The sequence below is a fragment of the Mauremys mutica genome, chromosome 1, assembly GCF_020497125.1.
Source record: "Mauremys mutica isolate MM-2020 ecotype Southern chromosome 1, ASM2049712v1, whole genome shotgun sequence".
In the NCBI taxonomy this organism is placed as follows: domain Eukaryota; kingdom Metazoa; phylum Chordata; order Testudines; family Geoemydidae; genus Mauremys; species Mauremys mutica.
In genome coordinates, this window is record NC_059072.1 from 16,486,813 (window position 1) to 16,507,692 (window position 20,880).

General features: G+C 41.4%; 1 protein-coding gene across 3 annotated transcripts in view; it reads right to left on the reverse strand.

Moving 5' to 3' along the window:
• Nucleotides 1–10,586: 10,586 nt before the first annotated feature.
• The window catches only part of BEND7 (BEN domain containing 7), a 59,349-nt gene continuing 49,055 nt past the window's right edge, over nt 10,587–20,880 (reverse strand). For 2 of the 3 annotated variants that reach the window (XM_044997525.1, XM_044997505.1), the window contains exons 8-9: nt 17,301–17,351; nt 10,587–12,712 (exon numbers count right to left, since the gene is read on the reverse strand). In XM_044997525.1, coding sequence (XP_044853460.1) covers nt 12,651–12,712; nt 17,301–17,351 — 113 coding nt within the window. In that variant the 3' untranslated portion in view covers nt 10,587–12,650. The remainder of the gene's footprint in view (nt 12,713–17,300; nt 17,352–20,880) is intronic. The other variant, XM_044997516.1, reaches the window with a different exon arrangement.

Below are 20,880 nucleotides of genomic sequence, written 5' to 3' on the forward strand. Positions count from 1 at the left end.
AACTAGGTCAAATTATGAAGGATGAATGTAAACAAATAACACAAGTATGTAGGGATAAAATTAGAAAGGCCAAGACACAAAATGAAAATCAAACTAGCTAGAGACATAAAGGGTAACAAGAAAATATTCTACAAATACATTAGAAGCAAGAGAAAGACCAAGGACAGAGTAGGCCAGTTACTCAATGAGGGGAGAGAAACAATAACAGAAAATGTGGAAATGGCAAAGGTGCTTAATGACGTCTTTGTTTCAGTTTTCACCAAGAAGGTTGGTGGTGACTGGATGTCTAATGTAGTGAATGCCAGTGAAAATGAGGTAGGATCAGAGGCTAAAATAGGAAAAGAACAAGTTAAAAATTACTTAAACAAATTAGATGTCTTCAAGTCACCAGGGGCCTGATGAAATGCATCCTAGAATATTCAAGGAGCTGACTGAGGAGATATCTGAGCCATTAGCGATTATCTTTGAAAAGTCATGGAAGATGGGAGAGATTCCAGAAGACTGGAAAAGGTCAAATATAGTGCCCATCTATAAAAAAGGAAATAAGGAGAACCCGGGGAATTACAGACCAGTCAGCTTAACTTCTGTACCCAGAAAGATAATGGAGCAAATAATTAAGCAATTTGCAAACATCTAGAAGATAATAAGGTGATAAGTAACAGTCAGCATGGATTTGTCAAGAACAAATCATGCCAAACCAACCTGATAGCTTTCTTTGACAGGTTAACAAGCATTGTGGATGGGGGGGGGAAGTGGTAGACGTGGTATATCTTGACTTTAGCAAAGCTTTTGATACTGTCTCACATGACCTTCTCACAAAGAAACTACGGAAATGCAACCTAGATGGAGTTACTATAAGGTGGGTGCAAAACTGGTTGGAAAACCATTCCCAGAAAGTAGTTATCAGTGGTTCACAGTCATGCTGGAAAGGCATAACGAGTGGGGTCCCGCAGGGATCAGTTCTGGGCCCAGTTCTGTTCAATAGTTTCATCAGTGATTTAGATAATGGCATAGAGAGTACACTTATAAAGTTTGTTAGCGATACCAAGCTGGCAGGTTGACCGTCCGCAGGCACAGCCCCCCGCAGCTCCCAATGGCCGTGGTTCACCGTTCCCAGCCAATGAGGGCTGCGGAAAGCAGCAGCCAGCACCGCCAGGTTGTGCCTGCAGAGAGTCAATGTAAACAAAACGCTTCGCAGCCTGCCAGTGGATTACCCTGATGGTCCGTGAGCTGAAGGTTGCTGACCCCTGGTCTTGAATGATAATATTTAGTCCTGCCATGAGTGCAGGGGACTAGACTAGATGACCTCTTGAGGTCCCTTCCAGGCCTATGATTCTATGATTCCCTCAACGTGTTTCTGTCAGATGCAGCGTCTTCTTCTTTAGTTTCAGTATCTCTCTTCGGAGTACTGCAGAGGATACACGTCCTGTTTTCAGCATCAACTCTCAGGTGGAAGATTCTCATGGACAATGTTACAAATCTGGCTGTGAAGCTGCTAAGTGACACTCGCTGGGAGAGCTGCATTGACAGAATAAGGCCAATGAGATATCAAGTGACTGAGGTTTAGGACGCCCTGATGGAACTGGCGCAGTCAAGTAAAGCTGAGGCTGGAATCAGACATGAGGTGCAGAGCAAGGAAACTCAGATTCATCAGAAGAAGAGACAGTTTGGTTACAAGGGCAGAGATGAGGTGATGGGAAGCTCAAGAGGGAGTTTTTTTGCTCACTTGTTGAAACTGCTTGAGTGTGCATCGGTGAAAGGTTTGGACAAATGAAACACCACAAAAAGTCCTGATTTTTTTTTGTATGACCCGAGTAAGCTGCTGGTGAACAGGAAAATACTCTTGAACAATTGTATGGACCTTCACCAGACGCTGACATATGGGGGATGTTTGGACGTCAGGGATAAACATTGGAATTGGACAATATCTGTCACATTTTGCCAAACGGGAAGCACCCTCCACTCCAAGTTCTCCAGTTCATTCATGATGCAGAGCTGACAGACGCTTTTCCTAATGTGTGGTTAGCTTTGAGGATTCTGCTCATGCTCAAGCTCATTGAAAAATATATTCAATCTACGATGGCTGACAAGAGGCTGACGTTACTTGCTATTTTATCTCTTGAAAATGCCATTGGCCAGTCTTTGGGTCTCTTGGACGCTGTGCTTCAGTTCGCCAAGGCAAAGGCAAGAAAAACGACCTTTTAAACTAAAGGACTAGGGCTAACATTCTAGCGCTGTCACCTACTGAAGCACTATTTAATACTGGCCCACCCAATGTCGGGGCACAGTCCAATATCTTGATGTTAGTACATTTCAGTTATTCTTAAAATTAAAAAGTTTCTATAAGCTTCGAGGAAACAATTTTTTAAATTTGCTTATATATGGCATGAATAAATACAGATGTACAGATCCTAGCGTCCAAATTTATCATCTTATACGAGAGGGATAAATCATGCACGCAAATCGGGCATCAAAGTTGTGAAATGGGCTACACATGTAGTTAAAAATAAGCAATTCAAAAGTTTAACGAATTGGGGTGGGGGGTGGGCGCTGAAGATGCTCCTCGCCTGGGGTGCTGTTTGGTCCAGGGCTGGCCCTGCCCGTAAATGCAGATAGTGGGCAGGGGCGGCTCCAGGCCCCAGCACGCCAAGCGTGTGCTTGGGGCGGCATGCCGTGGAGGGCGCTCTGCCGGTCACCGGGAGGGCAGGCAGGCGGCTCCGGTGGACCTCCCGCAGACATGCCTGCGGAGGGTCTGCTGGTCCCGCAGCTTTACTGGAGCTGGAGCCGCCTGCCGCCCTCCTGGCAACCAGCAGAGCGCCCCCCGCGGCATGCCGCCCTGCTTGGGGTGGCGAAATGTCTAGAGCCGCCCCTGATAGTGGGCGAGCAGAATGAGGGCAGCAGCTTCAGCAGATGTTACTGAGCATGCTCAGTACAAGCCAAGCAGCAACTTGGGGCGAGGGGCACCCCCACCCATGTGTTGCCTCTGCTAGCCACGCTGTAAAAGATGCCCTCAGTGGCATGTAAAAATGAGCGCCAGGACAAACGCAAGCCCCCATTATTTGCAGACATCCCCAGGGTGTGAACCGCCATTTGTCTGGGTTTTGGTGAGCATCTGTGCAGTCAGACACTAAACATTAAAAAGGTTGTAGAGCAGTTTTTAAACTAGGAGATGGGGGAAAGCCGACTGCTGCAGAGGAGCGTGTGGATCGGACACAGACTTCTCTTAGGGGAGAGTCTGATGATAGAGAATCTCCAGGTTATAGTCAGGAGCAGAGGACTGAAAAGTATAATGTAAGGGCCGGATCAGATGATAAACAGTCACATAAAAAAGAATCTGGCACATCAGAAAAAGGCAGGCTAATAAACAGGGACAAGTTTTTAAAGTGCTTATACACAAATGCCAGAAGTCTAAATAATAAGATGGGTGAACTAGAATGCCTTGTGATAAAGGAGGATATAGATATAATAGGCATCACAGAAACCTGGTGGACTGAGAGCAATCAATGGGACACAATCATTCCAGGGTACAAAATATATCGGAAGGACAGAACAGGCCGTGCAGGGGGAGGGGTGGCACTATATGTGAAAGAAAGTGTAGATTCAAATGAAGTAAAAATCTTAAGCGAATCCACATGTTCCATAGAGTCTCTATGGATAGAAATTTCATGCTCTAGTAAAAATATAACATTAGGGATCTATTATCGACCACCTGACCAGGACAGTAATAGTGATGATGAAATGCTAAGGGAAATTAGAGAGGCTATCAAAATTAAGAACCCAATAATAGTGGGGGATTTCAATTATCCCCATATTGACTGGGAACATTTCACTTCAGGACGAAATGCAGAGATAAAATTTCTCGATACTTTAAATGACTGCTTCATGGAGCAGCTGGTACGGGAACCCACAAGGGGAGAGGCAACTCTAGATTTAATCCTGAGTGGAGCGCAGGAGCTGGTCCAAGAGGTAACTATAGCAGGTCCGCTTGGAAATAGTGACCATAATACAATAGCATTCAACATCCCTGTGGTGAGAAGAACACCTCAAGTGCCCAACACTGTGGCATTTAATTTCAAAAGGGGGAACTATACAAAAATGAGGAGGTTAGTTAGACAAAAGTTAAAAGGTACAGTGACTAAAGTGAAATCCCTGCAAGTTGCATGGGCCCTTTTTAAAGACACCATAATAGAGCCCCAACTTCAATGTATACCCCAAATTAAAAACAGTAAAAGAACTAAAAAAGAGCCACCGTGGCTTAACAACCATGTAAAAGAAGCAGTGAGAGATAAAAAGACTTCCTTTAAAAAGTGGAAGTCAAATCCTAGTGAGGCAAATAGAAAGGAGCACAAACACTGCCAACTTAAGTGCAAGAGTGTAATAAGAAAAGCCAAAGAGGAGTTTGAAGAACGGCTAGCCAAAAACTCCAAAGGTAATAACAAAATGTTTTTTAAGTACATCAGAAGCAGGAAGCCTGCTAAACAACCAGTGGGGCCCCTTGATGATCAAAATACAAAAGGAGCGCTTAAAGACGATAAAGTCATTGCGGAGAAACTAAATGGATTCTTTGCTTCAGTCTTCACGGCTGAGGATGTTAGGGAGATTCCCAAACCTGAGCTGGCTTTTGTAGGTGACAAATCTGAGGAACTGTCACAGATTGAAGTGTCACTAGAGGAGGTTTTGGAATTAATTGATAAACTCAACATTAACAAGTCACCGGGACCAGATGGCATTCACCCAAAAGTTCTGAAAGAACTCAAATGTGAAGTTGCGGAACTATTAACTAAGGTTTGTAACCTGTCCTTTAAATCGGCTTCGGTACCCAATGACTGGAAGTTAGCTAATGTAACGCCAATATTTAAAAAGGGCTCTAGGGGTGATCCCGGCAATTACAGACCGGTAAGTCTAATGTCGGTACCGGGCAAATTAGTTGAAACAATAGTAAAGAATAAAATTGTCAGACACATATAAAAACATAAACTCTTGAGCGATAGTCAACATGGTTTCTGTAAAGGGAAATCGTGTCTTACTAATCTATTAGAGTTCTTTGAAGGGGTCAACAAACATGTGGACAAGGGGGATCCAGTGGACATAGTGTACTTAGATTTCCAGAAAGCCTTTGACAAGGTCCCTCACCAAAGGCTCTTACGTAAATTAAGCTGTCATGGGATAAAAGGGAAGGTCCTTTCATGGATCGAGAACTGGTTAAAGGACAGGGAACAAAGGGTAGGAATTAATGGTAAATTCTCAGAATGGAGAGGGGTAACTAGTGGTGTTCCCCAAGGGTCAGTCCTAGGACCAATCCTATTCAATTTATTCATAAATGATCTGGAGAAAGGGGTAAACAGTGAGGTGGCAAAGTTTGCAGATGATACTAAACTACTCAAGATAGTTAAGACCAAAGCAGATTGTGAAGAACTTCAAAAAGATCTCACAAAACTAAGTGATTGGGCAACAAAATGGCAAATGAAATTTAATGTGGATGAATGTAAAGTAATGCACATTGGAAAAAATAACCCCAACTATACATACAACATGATGGGGGCTAATTTAGCTACAACGAGTCAGGAAAAAGATCTTGGCGTCATCGTGGATAGTTCTCTAAAGATGTCCACGCAGTGTGCAGAGGCGGTCAAAAAAGCAAACAGGATGTTAGGAATCATTAAAAAGGGGATAGAGAATAAGACTGAGAATATATTATTGCCCTTATATAAATCCATGGTACGCCCACATCTCGAATACTGTGTACAGATGTGGTCTCCTCGCCTCAAAAAAGATATTCTAGCACTAGAAAAGGTTCAGAAAAGGGCAACTAAAATGATTAGGGGTTTAGAGAGGGTCCCATATGAGGAAAGATTAAAGAGGCTAGGACTCTTCAGCTTGGAAAAGAGAAGACTAAGGGGGGACATGATAGAGGTATATAAAATCATGAGTGATGTTGAGAAAGTGGATAAGGAAAAGTTATTTACTTATTTCCATAATACAAGAACTAGGGGTCACCAAATGAAATTAATAGGCAGCAGGTTTAAAACAAATAAGAGGAAGTTCTTCTTCACGCAGCGCACAGTCAACTTGTGGAACTCCTTACCTGAGGAGGTTGTGAAGGCTAGGACTATAACAATGATTAAAAGGGGACTGGATAAATTCATGGTGGCTAAGTCCATAAATGGCTATTAGCCAGGATGGGTAAGAATGGTGTCCCTAGCCTCTGTTCATCAGAGGATGGAGATGGATGGCAGGAGAGAGATCACTTGATCATTGCCTGTTAGGTTCACTCCCTCTGGGGCACCTGGCATTGGCCACTGTCGGTAGACAGATACTGGGCTAGATGGACCTTTGGTCTGACCCGGTACAGCCTTTCTTATGTTCTTATGTTCAATGGCCATCCTGCTGATTGACAGCTCTGCCTTTGTTCCAGGGAGTGAAGGAATCTCCTCACCGTCAGATCCAGTTCTATGGCAATAATCACTAGTTCTTATAACAACAGCAATATCACCACCACTTAATGGTCCCGTTTAGTGCTTTCCAACTGCAGATCTCACAGCAGTCTGCAAAAGGAAGATAATTATGATGATACCAGGCTGTTTTAGCTAGTGCACTTCTTTGGTAGATCTCAAAGCATTTTACAAAAGAAATCAGTATCATTATCCCCAATTTTTTTTTACAAATGGGGAAACTGAGGCACAGAGAAGAAAATAACTTGCTCAACGTTGCCACAAAAGCAGTGGTAGAGCTGGGACTTGAACCCATTGGGCCAGATGTGGCAATTTCCTGCAATATCCTTGAAAAACCCTTATTGAGTTAAGTTGAAACATTTTAGGGGTCTGTTGTATTTAATGCAAAGGTAATGTACTATTGTGGGTGAGGATTATGTGTCTTTTTATGGGGGAGAGGTGATGTGAACCCAGGGAAGTGTTATGAACTTCAAAGGACTGTACTGAACAGTGGGCCAGACAACAATGGACTTTTGGGACACTGCCAAGTGATTTGCCTGGGGAATCTCTAGGGGGAGGTGAATGCAAATTCTCCACCTCCTCTTAAGCAAACCCAACCCCTTTCAGAGCAAGGCCTGGAGAAGAGGACCATAGTCTGATGATTACTTTTTCCCAAAGGCTCAAGATCAGAAACCAAGCTGTATAAAGTAAAAACTGAGCTATTCATGGGGGTGCTAGTTCTGAGCTAAAGCTGGCATGAATTGACCGCAGAAAACCCCCTTTGTGGGGTTTGAAGGACTGACTCCTATCAGAGGCCTTGTTGGAGATGGGGTGATCTCGCTAGCATACGTGGAGGTTCTTTTGTTTTAATATATTTTCTCTGTAATGCTTTCACCTTAAGAATAAATATGCTTGCTTAGAAAGAGCTATGTGATAGCCTGTGACTGCTGGCAGTTACACTGTTCAGAGCCTTCTGAGAGAAAGCAAAGTGCAGACTCTGGCCTCTCTATCAGTCTGACTTGGTGGGAATATCACACTGTAGGCAGAGAACTGCCGCCTGGAAAATACCCGGGTCAGGAGGGAAAGAGAAGCAGGTCTCACCCAAGAGAGGTGATAGCTAGGGAGTCTGAAGCCTGGAGTGGGTTCCCTTGCTGGACCATGGAGGGGAAATGCAGGTGCAGTTAGGGTGACCAGATGTCCCGATTTTATAGGAACAATCCTGATATTTGGGGCTTTTTCTTATATAGGCCCCCATCCCCGTCCTGATTTTTCACACTTGCTATCTGGTCAACCTAGGTGCGGTTGACCTAATCTGTGACACCCAGGTCTCCTGAATCCCAGTGCAGAGCTTTATCCACTGGACCTCATCACCTCCCTTTCCCAGCTAAAAAGAAATTCCTTTTCCAATATAAAATCAGCAGTTTGTGGTAGAGCTGGTGGGAATTTTTGAACCCCTCTTGCCCCCCACAAATTAATTCTATGACATTTACGACTGATGTGTTTTCCTCAGTCAGCTCTCAAGTTGATCTCAGGTGCTGTGGAGTAGATCCCAAGAGTTTGAAAGTTTAGCTTCACATGCAGTTTTTCTAATAACCCAAAGGCTCAGACAGCCTTTTCCTCTGAACCAGCACGTCAAAGGCACTTACACTTCAGATGGTTTTCTTCTTGTCTTGCAATTAATACATTTTTAATAAAGCTCAGGCTCCAGTTTCCTTTCATGTTACAGAGAGGATATCCTTTTCCTGTTAAGCTGCACAAGGATTTTTCCCCAAAGTAATAATCTCTAGTGTCCTGTAAATAGGTTAGATGAACGTATTAGCCAAACAAGGCACTGGTCACTGATGCTTTAATTGAAGCACAGGTGACTAGCTACGTTGTTTGCTAGCACTTACATAGCTGTCTCAACTGGGTGAAATGGCAGCCCTACAATAACATTTGATTTTTTTTTAAGTCAATAGCAAGATTGACCATGCATTTGCTTTTGATGGTATAATGACAACACTGGTTATGTAGTTTAAGCTTCAATTTAGGTTTTGTACAAATATTTGTAGAAGTTTACATTTCATATTTAGAGACATGTAAAAACAAAAGATGACAAAGTTAAAACAAAGTCAAATCACACTGAGACAACCTAAGAAGTACAGTAATTCCTCACTTCAAGTTGTCCCGGTTAACATTGTTTCCTTGTTATGTTGCTGATCAATTAAGGAACATGCTCATTTAAAGTTGTGCAATGCTCCCTTATAACATTGTTTGGCAGCTGCCTGCTTTGTCCACTGCTTGCAGGCAGAGCAGCCCATTGGAGCTAGCTGGTGGGGGCTTGGAACCAGGGTGGACCGGCAGCCCCCCTATCAGCTCCCCACCCCCCTAAGTTCCCTATGTGGCAGCCACCCAGCAGGCTATCAATTGCTGGCAGTTCAGCTGTCCCTCTCCCCACTGCCACCTTTTGGAGCTGCTCCCAGGAGCCTCCTGCTTGCTGGGAGGGGTGGAGGGGGGTGGAGAAGGGGACTAATGTCAGGGTGTCCCCCTCTCCCCTGCTCCTGCACCCTGCTTACCCCATCTTCCATAGAGCAGGGGTGACACACGACAGGGCTTAGGATGGAGGGAGCTTCCTGGCAGCAGCTGCTGTCTCAGCTTGCTGATCTACTTAAAAAGGCAGCGTACTTAGAGTGGGGTCAGCGTACTTACCTTGAGGGCTCAGACAATCGCTAGTTCATAATTTAGCAGCAAGGTATGCGCTGGGAAATATCCCACCCTCTGACTTCACCACCTCAACCAAGCTTCACAATCATCATCGCTGTGTACCAGTATTAAATTGTTTGTTTAAAACTTATAGTGTGTGTGTGTAATATTATATTGTCTTTTATCTGGTGAAAAAAAATGTCCCTGGAATTTAACCCCTCCCACACTTTACATTAATTCTTACGGGGAAATTGGATTCACTTAACATCATTTCACTTAAAGTCACATTTTTCAGGAACATAACTACAATGTTAAGCAAAGGGTAGTTCAGCAAAGTTACTAATGTGTGTGTGATTTGTTCCATCAAGCTAGATCAGCATTAATGGTAGGAGGTATGAAATACATTTGGATCAGAAACCAATTTAATTACTTGGAAGACCGAAGTGAACACAATTAAACAATTTTTAAAAAGATATTCTACACTTAAAAGTCATTTAACTGATTCAAGCTCTGTACAGGCATGCAAGATTTCAGAAGCTCAATGCAACCTCTGAGATCTATAATGTTTTACTATACAATTCCTCACAGGTGCTACTATATAAAATAGACAAGGTGTGGCTGGTTGCTCATTCATTTCAATAGGCCACTGTATTATTACTAAGGAACATGTTTTCACAGGAAATATTTTCTAAGGCTAAACAATGTTTGATGAGGTGTGATACGGTAGAACCTCAGAGTTACGAACACCTCGGGAATGGAGGTTGTTTGTAACTCTGAACAAAATATTGTGGTTGTTCTTTCAAAAGTTTACAACTGAACACTGACTTAAGACAGCTTTGAAATGTCTACACAGAAGAAAAATGCTGCTTTTAACCATCTTAATTTAAATGAATTGTTTTTTAAATTTTCCCTTTATTTTTTATAAGTTTACATTTAACACAGTATTGTTCTGCACAGTATTTGCTTTTTTTCTTTGGGTAGGGGGGCGGGGGACGGCTCTGCTGCCTGACTGCATACTTTCAGTTCCAAATGAGGTGTGTGGTTGACCGATCGATTCATAACGTTGGTGTTCTACTGTAATAAGTTATGAAGACATATGTTGTAGCGGCTACTTTTGCATTACGAATACTGGTATGTCTTTTCTATGTGTTGTTTCCATAGAAGCGGAGCGTAACCTTTTACGTGAAGACTATAAAAGACACCTAATTCAATTAAAATTAGACGTCAAGCATATCAGCACTTAATACTGATGAGATTTCATATCGCCATTTTTCTGATTGGCAGGGAAAATAGTTCAAAATTCAGATAGTTGGGAAAATTTTATTGCTATGGTTTTTTTCATAAGCTTCCCTGCAAATGCCAGTTCTTTTATACAAGGCTGTTAAAATGTTAATAAAAATATTTGAATGACCAGGTACCCCCTTCTGAAATATGGGCATCTAGTACATAATACAGGAGACACGTGTTCAATTAAAGTCATTTATTGTGGGTTTTTCTTTTCTGAACTGACAAAGAGGGTTTTCCCAGAGATTGGTAACACAACACAACGTTATACACCATTTCACAACTAGCCCCTTGTTGTTTTATTAAGAACATAGTAATTAAAAAATATCTAAATATTTACATATTAATAAAACATATATACAGAAGATTGAGATGCTTTACCTAAACATGGAATGATTTTTCTAATAAACCCTATAAAAAGATTGCTGAAGAAAGTCTGAACAGTAGTCACAGTAAGTAAACACAAAATGCAATTTTTTAAAATTTACAAAATGTTGATTCCATCAGTTAAGGGTTGTGACATGTACCTGGCAGATTTGCTGCACAGGCTGATTGCCACAGCCCTGCTCAGAAATCCAGACCATGGGGGAAGCAGTCACATCAGCCTTTGAAGGAAATGCTCTTTAAGGTCTGCAGTGCACATTCGATATAGTCCACAGTTTTAAAGAGAACATCACCACCTTTAATAGTACTTTTTTTTTTTTAAAACAGGAGGGGAAAGATCAAAAGCCTGATTTTCAACAGTGCTGAGAATCAGGAGCTCCTGTTGGCTTCAGTGTTATTTGCAGGCATTCAGCAGTTGTGACAATCAGGCCGCCGGTCTTTATGCTAGTTAATGATCATGACAAATATTTGTGAAAAGCAGCAACATTTTTTAAATATTTTGAAAACAAGCCCACTCTCTGTAATAGCACTTCTGTTAAAACACTCGATAAAAAAGACCAAATAGTTTCAAGGAGAAAGCATCGTGATCGGCTGAAAATACACAAAGGAAAACGAAACACGATGGCAAAGGCTACTGCATGCTGTGGTGTTCCAGGAAACACACACTATTAGTTAACTGGCTGGTGATCAATATATCTATGGGATAAGATACTTTCTATATTTTTTCTCTCTTTTATTTTTTTAAAGTGAATTTAGTGCTGGTGAAGGTGCAGAGTTAAAGGTGCAGAGGGCAGCAGGAGACGTTGCATAAGAAGCAGCAGTGCAACTTTCCCCACCCTGCCACATCAGTAAGCCTCAGTCCTGATCTGAAGGGACCACTTACAGGGTGAGAGGGTAGTTCAGTCTCTTGGTTAATTCACTCATCCTAACTGCTGAGGCTGTCAATAGAGTGCCAGTAATGATGGTGGTTTGTATAGGTGGACCTATGTCCATAGATCCATATAGGTCCGCAAGGGCAGCGGTTTTTCAAACTGTGGTATGTGGACCAGAAGAGATCCATGAACCCTTTCCCTGATGGTCTTCAAAATAAAATGTTTTGAGAACCAGGCCGTGGGGGATTCTGAGAGGCTGAAGAGGAGGTGCGTCAGGATGATTTTATGAAGTGAAAATGCTGGAGAACCACTGCACCAGAAACTGGCTGGGAACTCCAACTCATTTCACAAATACGTTCTGTATGCCATCCACTAGGAAACAGACATTATCCGCATGTACCCTGCTCTATGGCCAAATACAGTGTGTGCCTTGTTGTTTACACAGTGTAGGAATAGGCAGTTTGTACCATCTCTCTTCAAACATAGTCAAATGGTGAGCAAAAAGGAAAAGTGAGTCTTCCGAACAAAAGAGGACTAACCAATCCCCCTAACCAAACATTCTTATTAGCTTCCTGGGCCCATGAAAGGGGGAGAGTCCACCCCACTCCCTGAACTGTTTCTTTTACTTCTGTGTAATTGAAGATGAAATACAGGTAGCATGCATACAGTCATGTGGGAAAATACAATCAGGAAGAAAAACAAAGGCAAGGGAATTTATTCAGTTGCAATGGATACCACACTAATTAAACAATGTACTGGATATTGAAAAAAAAAATCATCTCTAATTATGATGGAAAATCTTGAAACAATTTGGTGGCTTTATTATCCCATGTTTCATTAAAAAATAGGTGAAACAACTCAAACTTGAAGGGAAAACTGCACGAAACATCCCCCACCTTGAAGTATGCTGAAATGCTTACACAGATCTTGCAGGAATGTCATTCAAACTGAAGGATGTTTATATCTGCTAATGAAACACTGACGCAGAAAGTAAAATTTAAGCAGAAAAATCTGGTTTTGAGTCGACCAGCTTATCTGTTGAGATCTCAAGAATGCTACCTGAAGAAAGAGAGGATTTAAATAAATTAGAAAAAAAATAAATTATACCAGTTCAGTCATTTCCTAAAATTGTGTTCCAAATTAAACCTACATGAGTTAAATATTTAGAGACTCAAATGTAGTACTTGTGAGGTTGCTGAATTATCTGTGTGTTTAGATGGTCATTGCTGGGTATCAGTTTAATTGTCTAAAAAAGATCCTATTATATATTGAATTTGTGAATAGAGGTTTTGATAGCAAAATGCAGAACACATGAAGTGAGGCATAAGGTGTTAGACTATCGTACACACTGCACTACAGTGCTTATGTCTTTGAAGTTATATGGCTCTAAAGGGGTGAACAAAGCACCGCATGAATTTCAAGCCTAAAGTATATACTTTGGGTTATTCTTTGGAAAACTTGAAAAATCATGATACTGTAAATGCATATGGCAGAATAAAAACCAGAGATAAGTTGCATAATTATATCACATCTTTTTTTAAACCACATTAAAAAATATTTTTAAACAGAACAATGGAAGACGGACAGAAGAATTACAACTATAGAAGTAAGAATACAGAGCATATAGGAGACAGACATCAATCAGTGTAAGAGGCAAATACAACAAGATGAAAAGGGAGGACTTGTAGAATCATGCACTGAAAGGATAAAGATTTATATTACAATAAAGGATTTATATTTAAGGTTTTGAAGAGGTTTCTAAGGTATCATTTTCTTCACATCGTATTCCAGGAGAAAAGGAGGCAGACCATACAGGATTGGCTCATAGTTATTTTCTTATCATCTGTTTCTTTAGCAAGAGATTGTTCCCATCTTTTCACAAAGCTGCATCTCTCTGGGACCCAAAGACTGGCATTTGTACTCCTATTAGTGGTCTCAAATTCTTTCACAGCTTGAAATTCACTCCAGTGCAGAGGGACCATGTAAACCCTTCAGCACTCCTGAAACCTCTTGCTCGGGGCTTAAAGAGGACCTTGTAGCATCCCTGGACATACACATCCTTAGTGTGTAATGTTTCGGCTAAAGATACATAACCATCAGTGCTGAGGTTGGATTAGAGTAACGGGCTGCCTGGTCTCCCTCAATGCAGGTCCCTACAGTTTGGATTTTGGCAGGTCCTAGGCAGTCTTTTGCCTACTCTGAAGTGAATATGGGACCGTAACTCTACCTATACTTTCTAGGGGACCCTAAATCACAAAGTTTGAAACAAAACCCAAGTTTTTGATAAGTTAAAGTTTAACAGCCATAATTCTTCCAGTTCACTTTAAAGGTCTCCCAATTCACGGAATCCTTTAAGCAGCAGGGAATAATTAGCATCAAAGATACTTTTTAACTACAACACGATTTGTGCTCCTAAACACAGAAATATGGCTAGGCAAAAAATCCTTCCTTGGTTTTAGGATTTAAAAATAATGAAACCTTTGGATGTCATATTATCTTAACACAGGAAAGCGTAAGTCCAGGATTTCCTTAACTGTAAACACAAAGGCTGAGGGATCTAAACCCCTTTGTATACTGGGATTCCTCAGCCTGTATCCCCCATGTTCAGATTCCCCCCACACACACGCAGGGAAGGAAGGGGTGAATGGGCACCTCTGAGTCATCCCTCTATGCAGCTTAAAGACATCTGATTTTTCCGTGTTTATTCAAACTTTATTCAATTCACTTGCTCTGGACTCTCTAGCTTCCCAATTTTATCCAGTTCTTGGATACTCAGGTAATAAGTGTTTTAAATATACACACCATAAACGGATTCAGCATCCCATTCCTGCTCCCAGTCCCACTTCCTGCAGTACTCCCTTCAAGTAATCCCGTTCAAACTCTGTGTCAAAGGTTTTCTCTACATCATGGAAGACTAATGTAATCCGTTTGCCCTTGACCATTGTTGATTTATTATTTGTCTTATGGTACTGCCTGAGGGTCTCCCCACCCCCAGAGATCAAGGCCCCATTGTGCAGGGCACTGAACAAACACACAGTACAGGAGCCTCTCTTCCCCAGAGAGCTTGCAATTTAAATACACAAGCCAGCTGAACTGATCGCATCTGAGACTCTCCTTAAATGATCCACCAGTGACATCCCTGCAAAAACCAGCTATTGAACAAGGGAATCTAATCTACAGGTGAGGATCGCTATAAAGGTTATATCTATCTCCTTTACCAGCCTCCTTGATGGAAGGCATCTATTTTGGCTCCCTACGTCAGTAACCTTTATTATAATTACCATAATTATATTGTCTGTATATCACTTAAAATGATTTAGTCCCAAGGATGGTATAATATTAACTATTGATACATTCTATAAAGAGTCACTTGTACATATGTAAGAATGTGTGTCATTCAAATGCTTGGCTGAAAGCCTTTGGAGTTCACCTTTTTTCCCCCACACACACACAATCTGAAAAGAAAGTGACTATTGCACTGTCAATTTAGGCATCCTCCCACAGATCCCAGGGAAATATATTTACTGCAAGACAAATATTAAGCCTTAGAATTGTGCACACACGCATATTCAAGGATATATGGGCGTACAGTCTGCACACATTCAAAAATACACGCTGGCAATCTTGCAGAAAAGAGAATAGGATTCCCAGGATGGAAAGCTTGTCTCTTTACTAATGTGGCTGTCTCAATGCATCACATTCATTTTCACCAATAATGTCAGATGTGAAATACTAAAGAAACTAGATTAGGCTCCAATAAAATAATTCTGGTACTGAATACAATTACTGGAGCAATGAAAAGATAACACTGCATAATAACATAACATTTATTAGGGTTCTCCTTTACTAGAATTGCTTCCATCCCTGATAACAGAAACAAACAGGATGTCACTTGAAAGAGACCTTTAAAACCAGAGCTTCCTGCATCTGTTATCAAAATAGTACCATGAAATGCTCAATGGGTAGCCAAGAAAGCAGCACTGCAGCTCCTATCAGTTAGCGTGTTCTCCCAGCCCCCCATGAACAAGATTATAGCTGCTTCATTGGTTCTCCTCCTGAGTAACTCCACATAGTCTGACAACAGGATTTCAACCACCAGTGCCTCACTGTTAATAGCTCATGCTCCAACCCATAGCACCTCAGCACTGAGGATGTCTGAAGACTCATCACAAGCCTTATGTAAGAGTAATTGGGAAGCTAGTCTGCTGGGACAAATGTTGCAATACTGCTCTCATGATCACCACAGAGCGTTTGTAGGGTACTGTGGGGAGCTGCTGTCAAAGTACTACCCTGGATATAGCAATTTGCTAGCAGTAAACAGCCTACACTTATTCTTTACAGATGCTGTGTGACTAATTTCCAAGGAATCTTTTTCATTAGTATTTATTGTATTGTATTGATCTGAGAGAGAAATTGTAAACCCAAGGTCCTGATCATTCAAGATTTTTACCACATTTTTCTTGGGTCTAGAGATATTAAGCTGCAACTTGGTGAAATTTTAAACGCAGGTAATTACCATCTATATAGTCAAGATTTTCAAAAGTGATTAGTTATTCTTCATGCTCAGCTTGGAACACATGATTTTCAGAGGATATGTGCTCAGCACTTTCTAACAATCAGGTCCTGGTAGGGTCTCTCAAGTTCAGAACTCAAAATCAATAAAAAAAAAAAAAATCTTGGCCTACCTACTTAAATTCCAACTAGACGTTTCAATTGCACATGGAAATCTTCATCAGTTCCTGCCCTAGACTGTTGCATAGTACTGCAGTTTGCTGTTAAACAACTGCCATGTTTGACTCGAGAGTGGGTGCATTTTGAGGGAGTGGGGGGAGGGGAGGAGTTAAAAGTGATCTTCCATATCAGATAAAGAGCTCTGCAATCCTTTTGTAAACCCAAGATATTATTGCTAGTAGTACAACAGTGCAGAACTGAAACACACTATGATACAAATTACTGTGCCAGTCCTTGGAAGTAATGTTGTGTCAAGAATTTTGAAAGTATCCAGAAATATCATGAATGAGCACAAGTTGCCATCTGGAGTCATGAAGATCACTCACTGGTTTGTGTCACTTAGCTGTTACTGTCAAACTGGAGGTTTTATGAATAGGAATTCAAGGGGAAAATAGTGAAATTCTGGTGCATGTTCTCTCTCTCTCTTTTTTTTAAAACACAAGGCATTCAAAACTTAGACATTTGGGCCTTGTGTGCAGATTACCCAGACTGAATATGCCAGGGATCGGCAACCTTTGGCCCGCCAGGGAAAGACCCTGGTGGGCCGGGCTGGTTTGTTTACCTGCAGCGTCAACAGGCTTGGCCGATTATAGCTCCCACTGGCCGCGGTTCGCTGTTCCAGGCCAATGGGGGCTGCGGGAACTGGTGCGGGCCGAGGGATGTGCTGGCTGCCGCTTACCGCACCCCACATTGGCCTGGAACAGCGAACTGCGGCCAGTGGGAGCTGCAATCAGCCGAACCTGTGGACGCGGAAGGTAAACAAACCGGCCTGGCCCACCACAGGCTTTCCCTGGCGGGCCGTGTGCCAAAGGTTGCCGATCCCTGATATATGACATACCTAGAATATTGAAATCTGCTTTATGCAAAAGAAAGAAAGAAAGAATTGGAACCTGATAAAAAACTTAATGCATTTTACCTGTCTGCAGTAGAGAAATGTCCAGTTTCTCATCACAGTCAGTCGTCTCTGCTGATTACAAATATAAACAAGAAATCTCATTACTTTTACTGAATACAGGAATATGATTAAAAAGCTACATACTGTAGAGTGCTTTTGCCTTTCTCTATCTACTCTTCTCAGCTGCAATTTGCTAGCATCCAGTTAAACAGTCACTGCTTGTATGAAAATGTCACATAATAAAAATGCCAACTTAGGAAAGGTAGTCTGGGTATTAATTTGTGATTATGCTTGGCACTGGATTGGAGTAATACACTACTCCCTTGAATAACTCAAACTCCTGCTGATACAGGAAGCTTACAATAATTTTGTAAATTTAACTTAACAATTGCCATCCCGGATCAGACCAGTGGTAACACTGAAGCTGGTATTCAGTCTCCAGTGGTGGTCAGTATCAGATGCTTCACAGGAAGGTGCGAGAATCCCAAAATGTGACCATTATGTAATAGCCTGTCCAAAAGGGATTTTTTTTTTCCTAACCCTAATCAGTTTGGGTCAGATTTACAAAAGGATTTAGGCACCTACAAATACAGACTGGAACCTAGTTGGGTAGATTAGGCACCTAATTCACACTGAAAGTCAATGGGAGTTAGGTGTCAAATTCACTTGTGTACTTTTGTAAAACTCAGTAGGTCCTTATCAGCATCTTTAGGCATCTAATTTCCTTTGTAAATATGGCCCTTAGTTGCTGGCTTATGTCCTGAAGAATGAGAATTTACAAGACTGATCAAAAGCCCACTGAAGCCAAAGGCAGTCTTCTCAGTGACTTCAGTGGGCTAAGGATCAGGCTCTATACTTCTATTTAATGTAACTTCAGATGTTCTCTTTACACGCACAAATTTCTACATCTTTTTTTGAACACTGCTAAGGTTTTGATCTCTAGTGGCAAGAAGAATAAACAGGAGTTCCAATACACCATCTCTGTACTAGTATTTCATGTACCACTCCTTATATATTGATATTTATATTTTATTTCAAAGAGGATCATGGTCATAAAGCAATGGGTACATTCCCACTGTAGTGTGCCCCCATCTTAGCAGATGTCAAAAACTGGCCAAAGTAATACAGATATACTGAACAACCAAATTCAGTGCATGTCCTTAACTGCCTTGTTTGTGCTGATTACCCTTAACAGTGTTGTCAAACAGCTCCAAACTCATTGAAAACAATAATTAGTTTATTTTTTAAATAGCTGAAGGTCTTAAAGCACTATGACCTGCTCAGAGCCAACATTAAACAGCCTATTTCAGAGCCCTCATCCAGTGAGCTCCCTTGGCTCCCAACAGAAGATGTTTCAGATGATTATTGCGGAAGCAGGTCAAGCTAAGTTCAAGTTCACAAATAAGCAATAAACACCTTGACCCTACAAATGCTGAGGCAGATCACCCTTCCACATTCCATTCTAAACAGGAAAATGTGGTTTGCCTTCAAACACCACACCCATCGGCCATGAGCCAAATCGTACTTGTCTCGACTTCAATGGGCCTACCTACATGACAAGGCAAGCAAGATTGGAATTTTGAAACTCTCTTGTATTCTTTGTTTAGAAAGAGTTCGGTAACTGTGGTAAACACTCCTGTAGCCACGTCCTTCAGACTTTTTCCAAAATCACTTTGCTGCTGCGGAATGTGCCTGTCTGGCAAATGTGCACCTGCTATTTTGCTGCTTGCACAGAAGCATGTACGTGCAGGAATGAAGAGGTTAATAGAGAGGTTGCCCTTATTAGTTCTGCTGTCTTTATTCTCCTTAATCTAGATAAAATACTGGCCAGGAAAGCATAATGTTACTCCTGTGATTCCCATCCAATACAATATCTGCTCCTGTGACTGCTGCTAAACATAAAACAGCACTAGCAAGAATCTGCTATCTCACAAAACACACATGCCTTGTGTATTAATTACATCGTGAAGAGAGGACCAGAGAAAGCAGAGGACTGAGAGGAGGGGCAAAGACACAAACAGAGGGGAAAAGAATACCACAAGAGACATAGGAAAATGTGCTAATGATGGAGTGGAGGTCTCAACACATGGGTGAGACAGCACAGTCCAGCAATGATTTACTATAAGTTTTTCTCCTCTGGCCCCCAGCATTCTCCATCGTAATCAGGCACTGTTTAAAATAAACGATAGTACAATGTTGCAACTACTATCATCATGTCAGGTGACTACTTCACACCAATCAGACCTGAAAAGTCTGAGCACATTTCATAGTGCTGCTCCATTTTCCTTTATTATGTGTGGTATTGAGTTAAGGCTTTTGAGTTCCACACAGTAAAATCAGATTGCAGGAAGAACTCTTACTCACTCTGTGCTTTAGGAGCATTTAGTCATACTGTACCAGCATTCCTGTCTACATGGAGGCTTTTAGCAACATACTGCCATTAAAGAATAATGGCTCATATCCTTTTCAAGACTTGAAAAGGGAGGGAGGACTTATCACAAGAGATGTGTGGCTCATGCCCCATTTTTTATTATTGGAGACAGAGTGGAATAGCCAGAAGGTTTGGATACTAGCTTTGGATGCAGAGATGACGACAACAGCAGGGCTGTTTCCTGCTGAGACTAGTCCATTCATGGCCCTCCTTAAATCACTGTGCCAACGGCTGAGTCTCTAGCTGTGTTGTCGCTGGCTGGTCCACTGGCCACCTACCCATATTCCCCTTTTGTAGCATGGCAAGACTACACAATGGGAGATACTGCTGGTCAGGGCAGCTGTAAATCACAATGCAATTTGCATTGTAATTTACCCTGTTCTAAAAAGGGAAATGTATACATCTGATTTTTCTTCAACTTCATGTCCCTCGCCATATTCCCTTCCTCCCCAGCAGCTGCAGGAAGCTGAGCCTAGATGTTGTGGAGGGGACAGAATTGGCAATATGATCCAGTGCCCCAGAATGCATACAAACGTGTGGATTTTTTTTTTGGCTGTGCCAATTGCATGAAGTGGGACCAATAGTCAAAGGTAAAGAATATTATCATCCTATTTTATTTTCATTATAACATCTATTTGTAACATTAACCTCACAGTCTTTTTTCCTCCCTTGTGACAGCCAACCTGTGAAATTTTGAAAAGACTGAACAAGGCCAATAAAAATTTAATGGCAATGACAGCTTTATTCTCAGATCTAGCAAATTAAAAGAAAAAACCCAAGTCTCAGATCTAAGGCAATAATCTAATGGAATGGAGAAAAATCCAAAGAAAAATAAGACTATTTCCAGTTATGAAAAAATGTTATTGCTGATGCTAACCTTAAATTAATTTCTATTTGTATTAAGATAACAACCTTTCAAAACCTACCCAGGGGAAGTTTTTTCTAAAGAGAGAACAGGTTTTTTTTAAAAGCAGTTTGCTGATTAGCCTTCCTAGTCAGAGACTATTCTGTACCTAATTCTAGGAAATGAGCCAAATATGATAAATAAGGTTGAAGCTGGACAACATCTATGATCCTGTGATCAGAATATCATTTAATTTGAAAATACTCAAGAGGGTAAATACTAAAGAAAGCAGCACTAAAGGCAGATCCTCCCCATTCGTTTGCTGG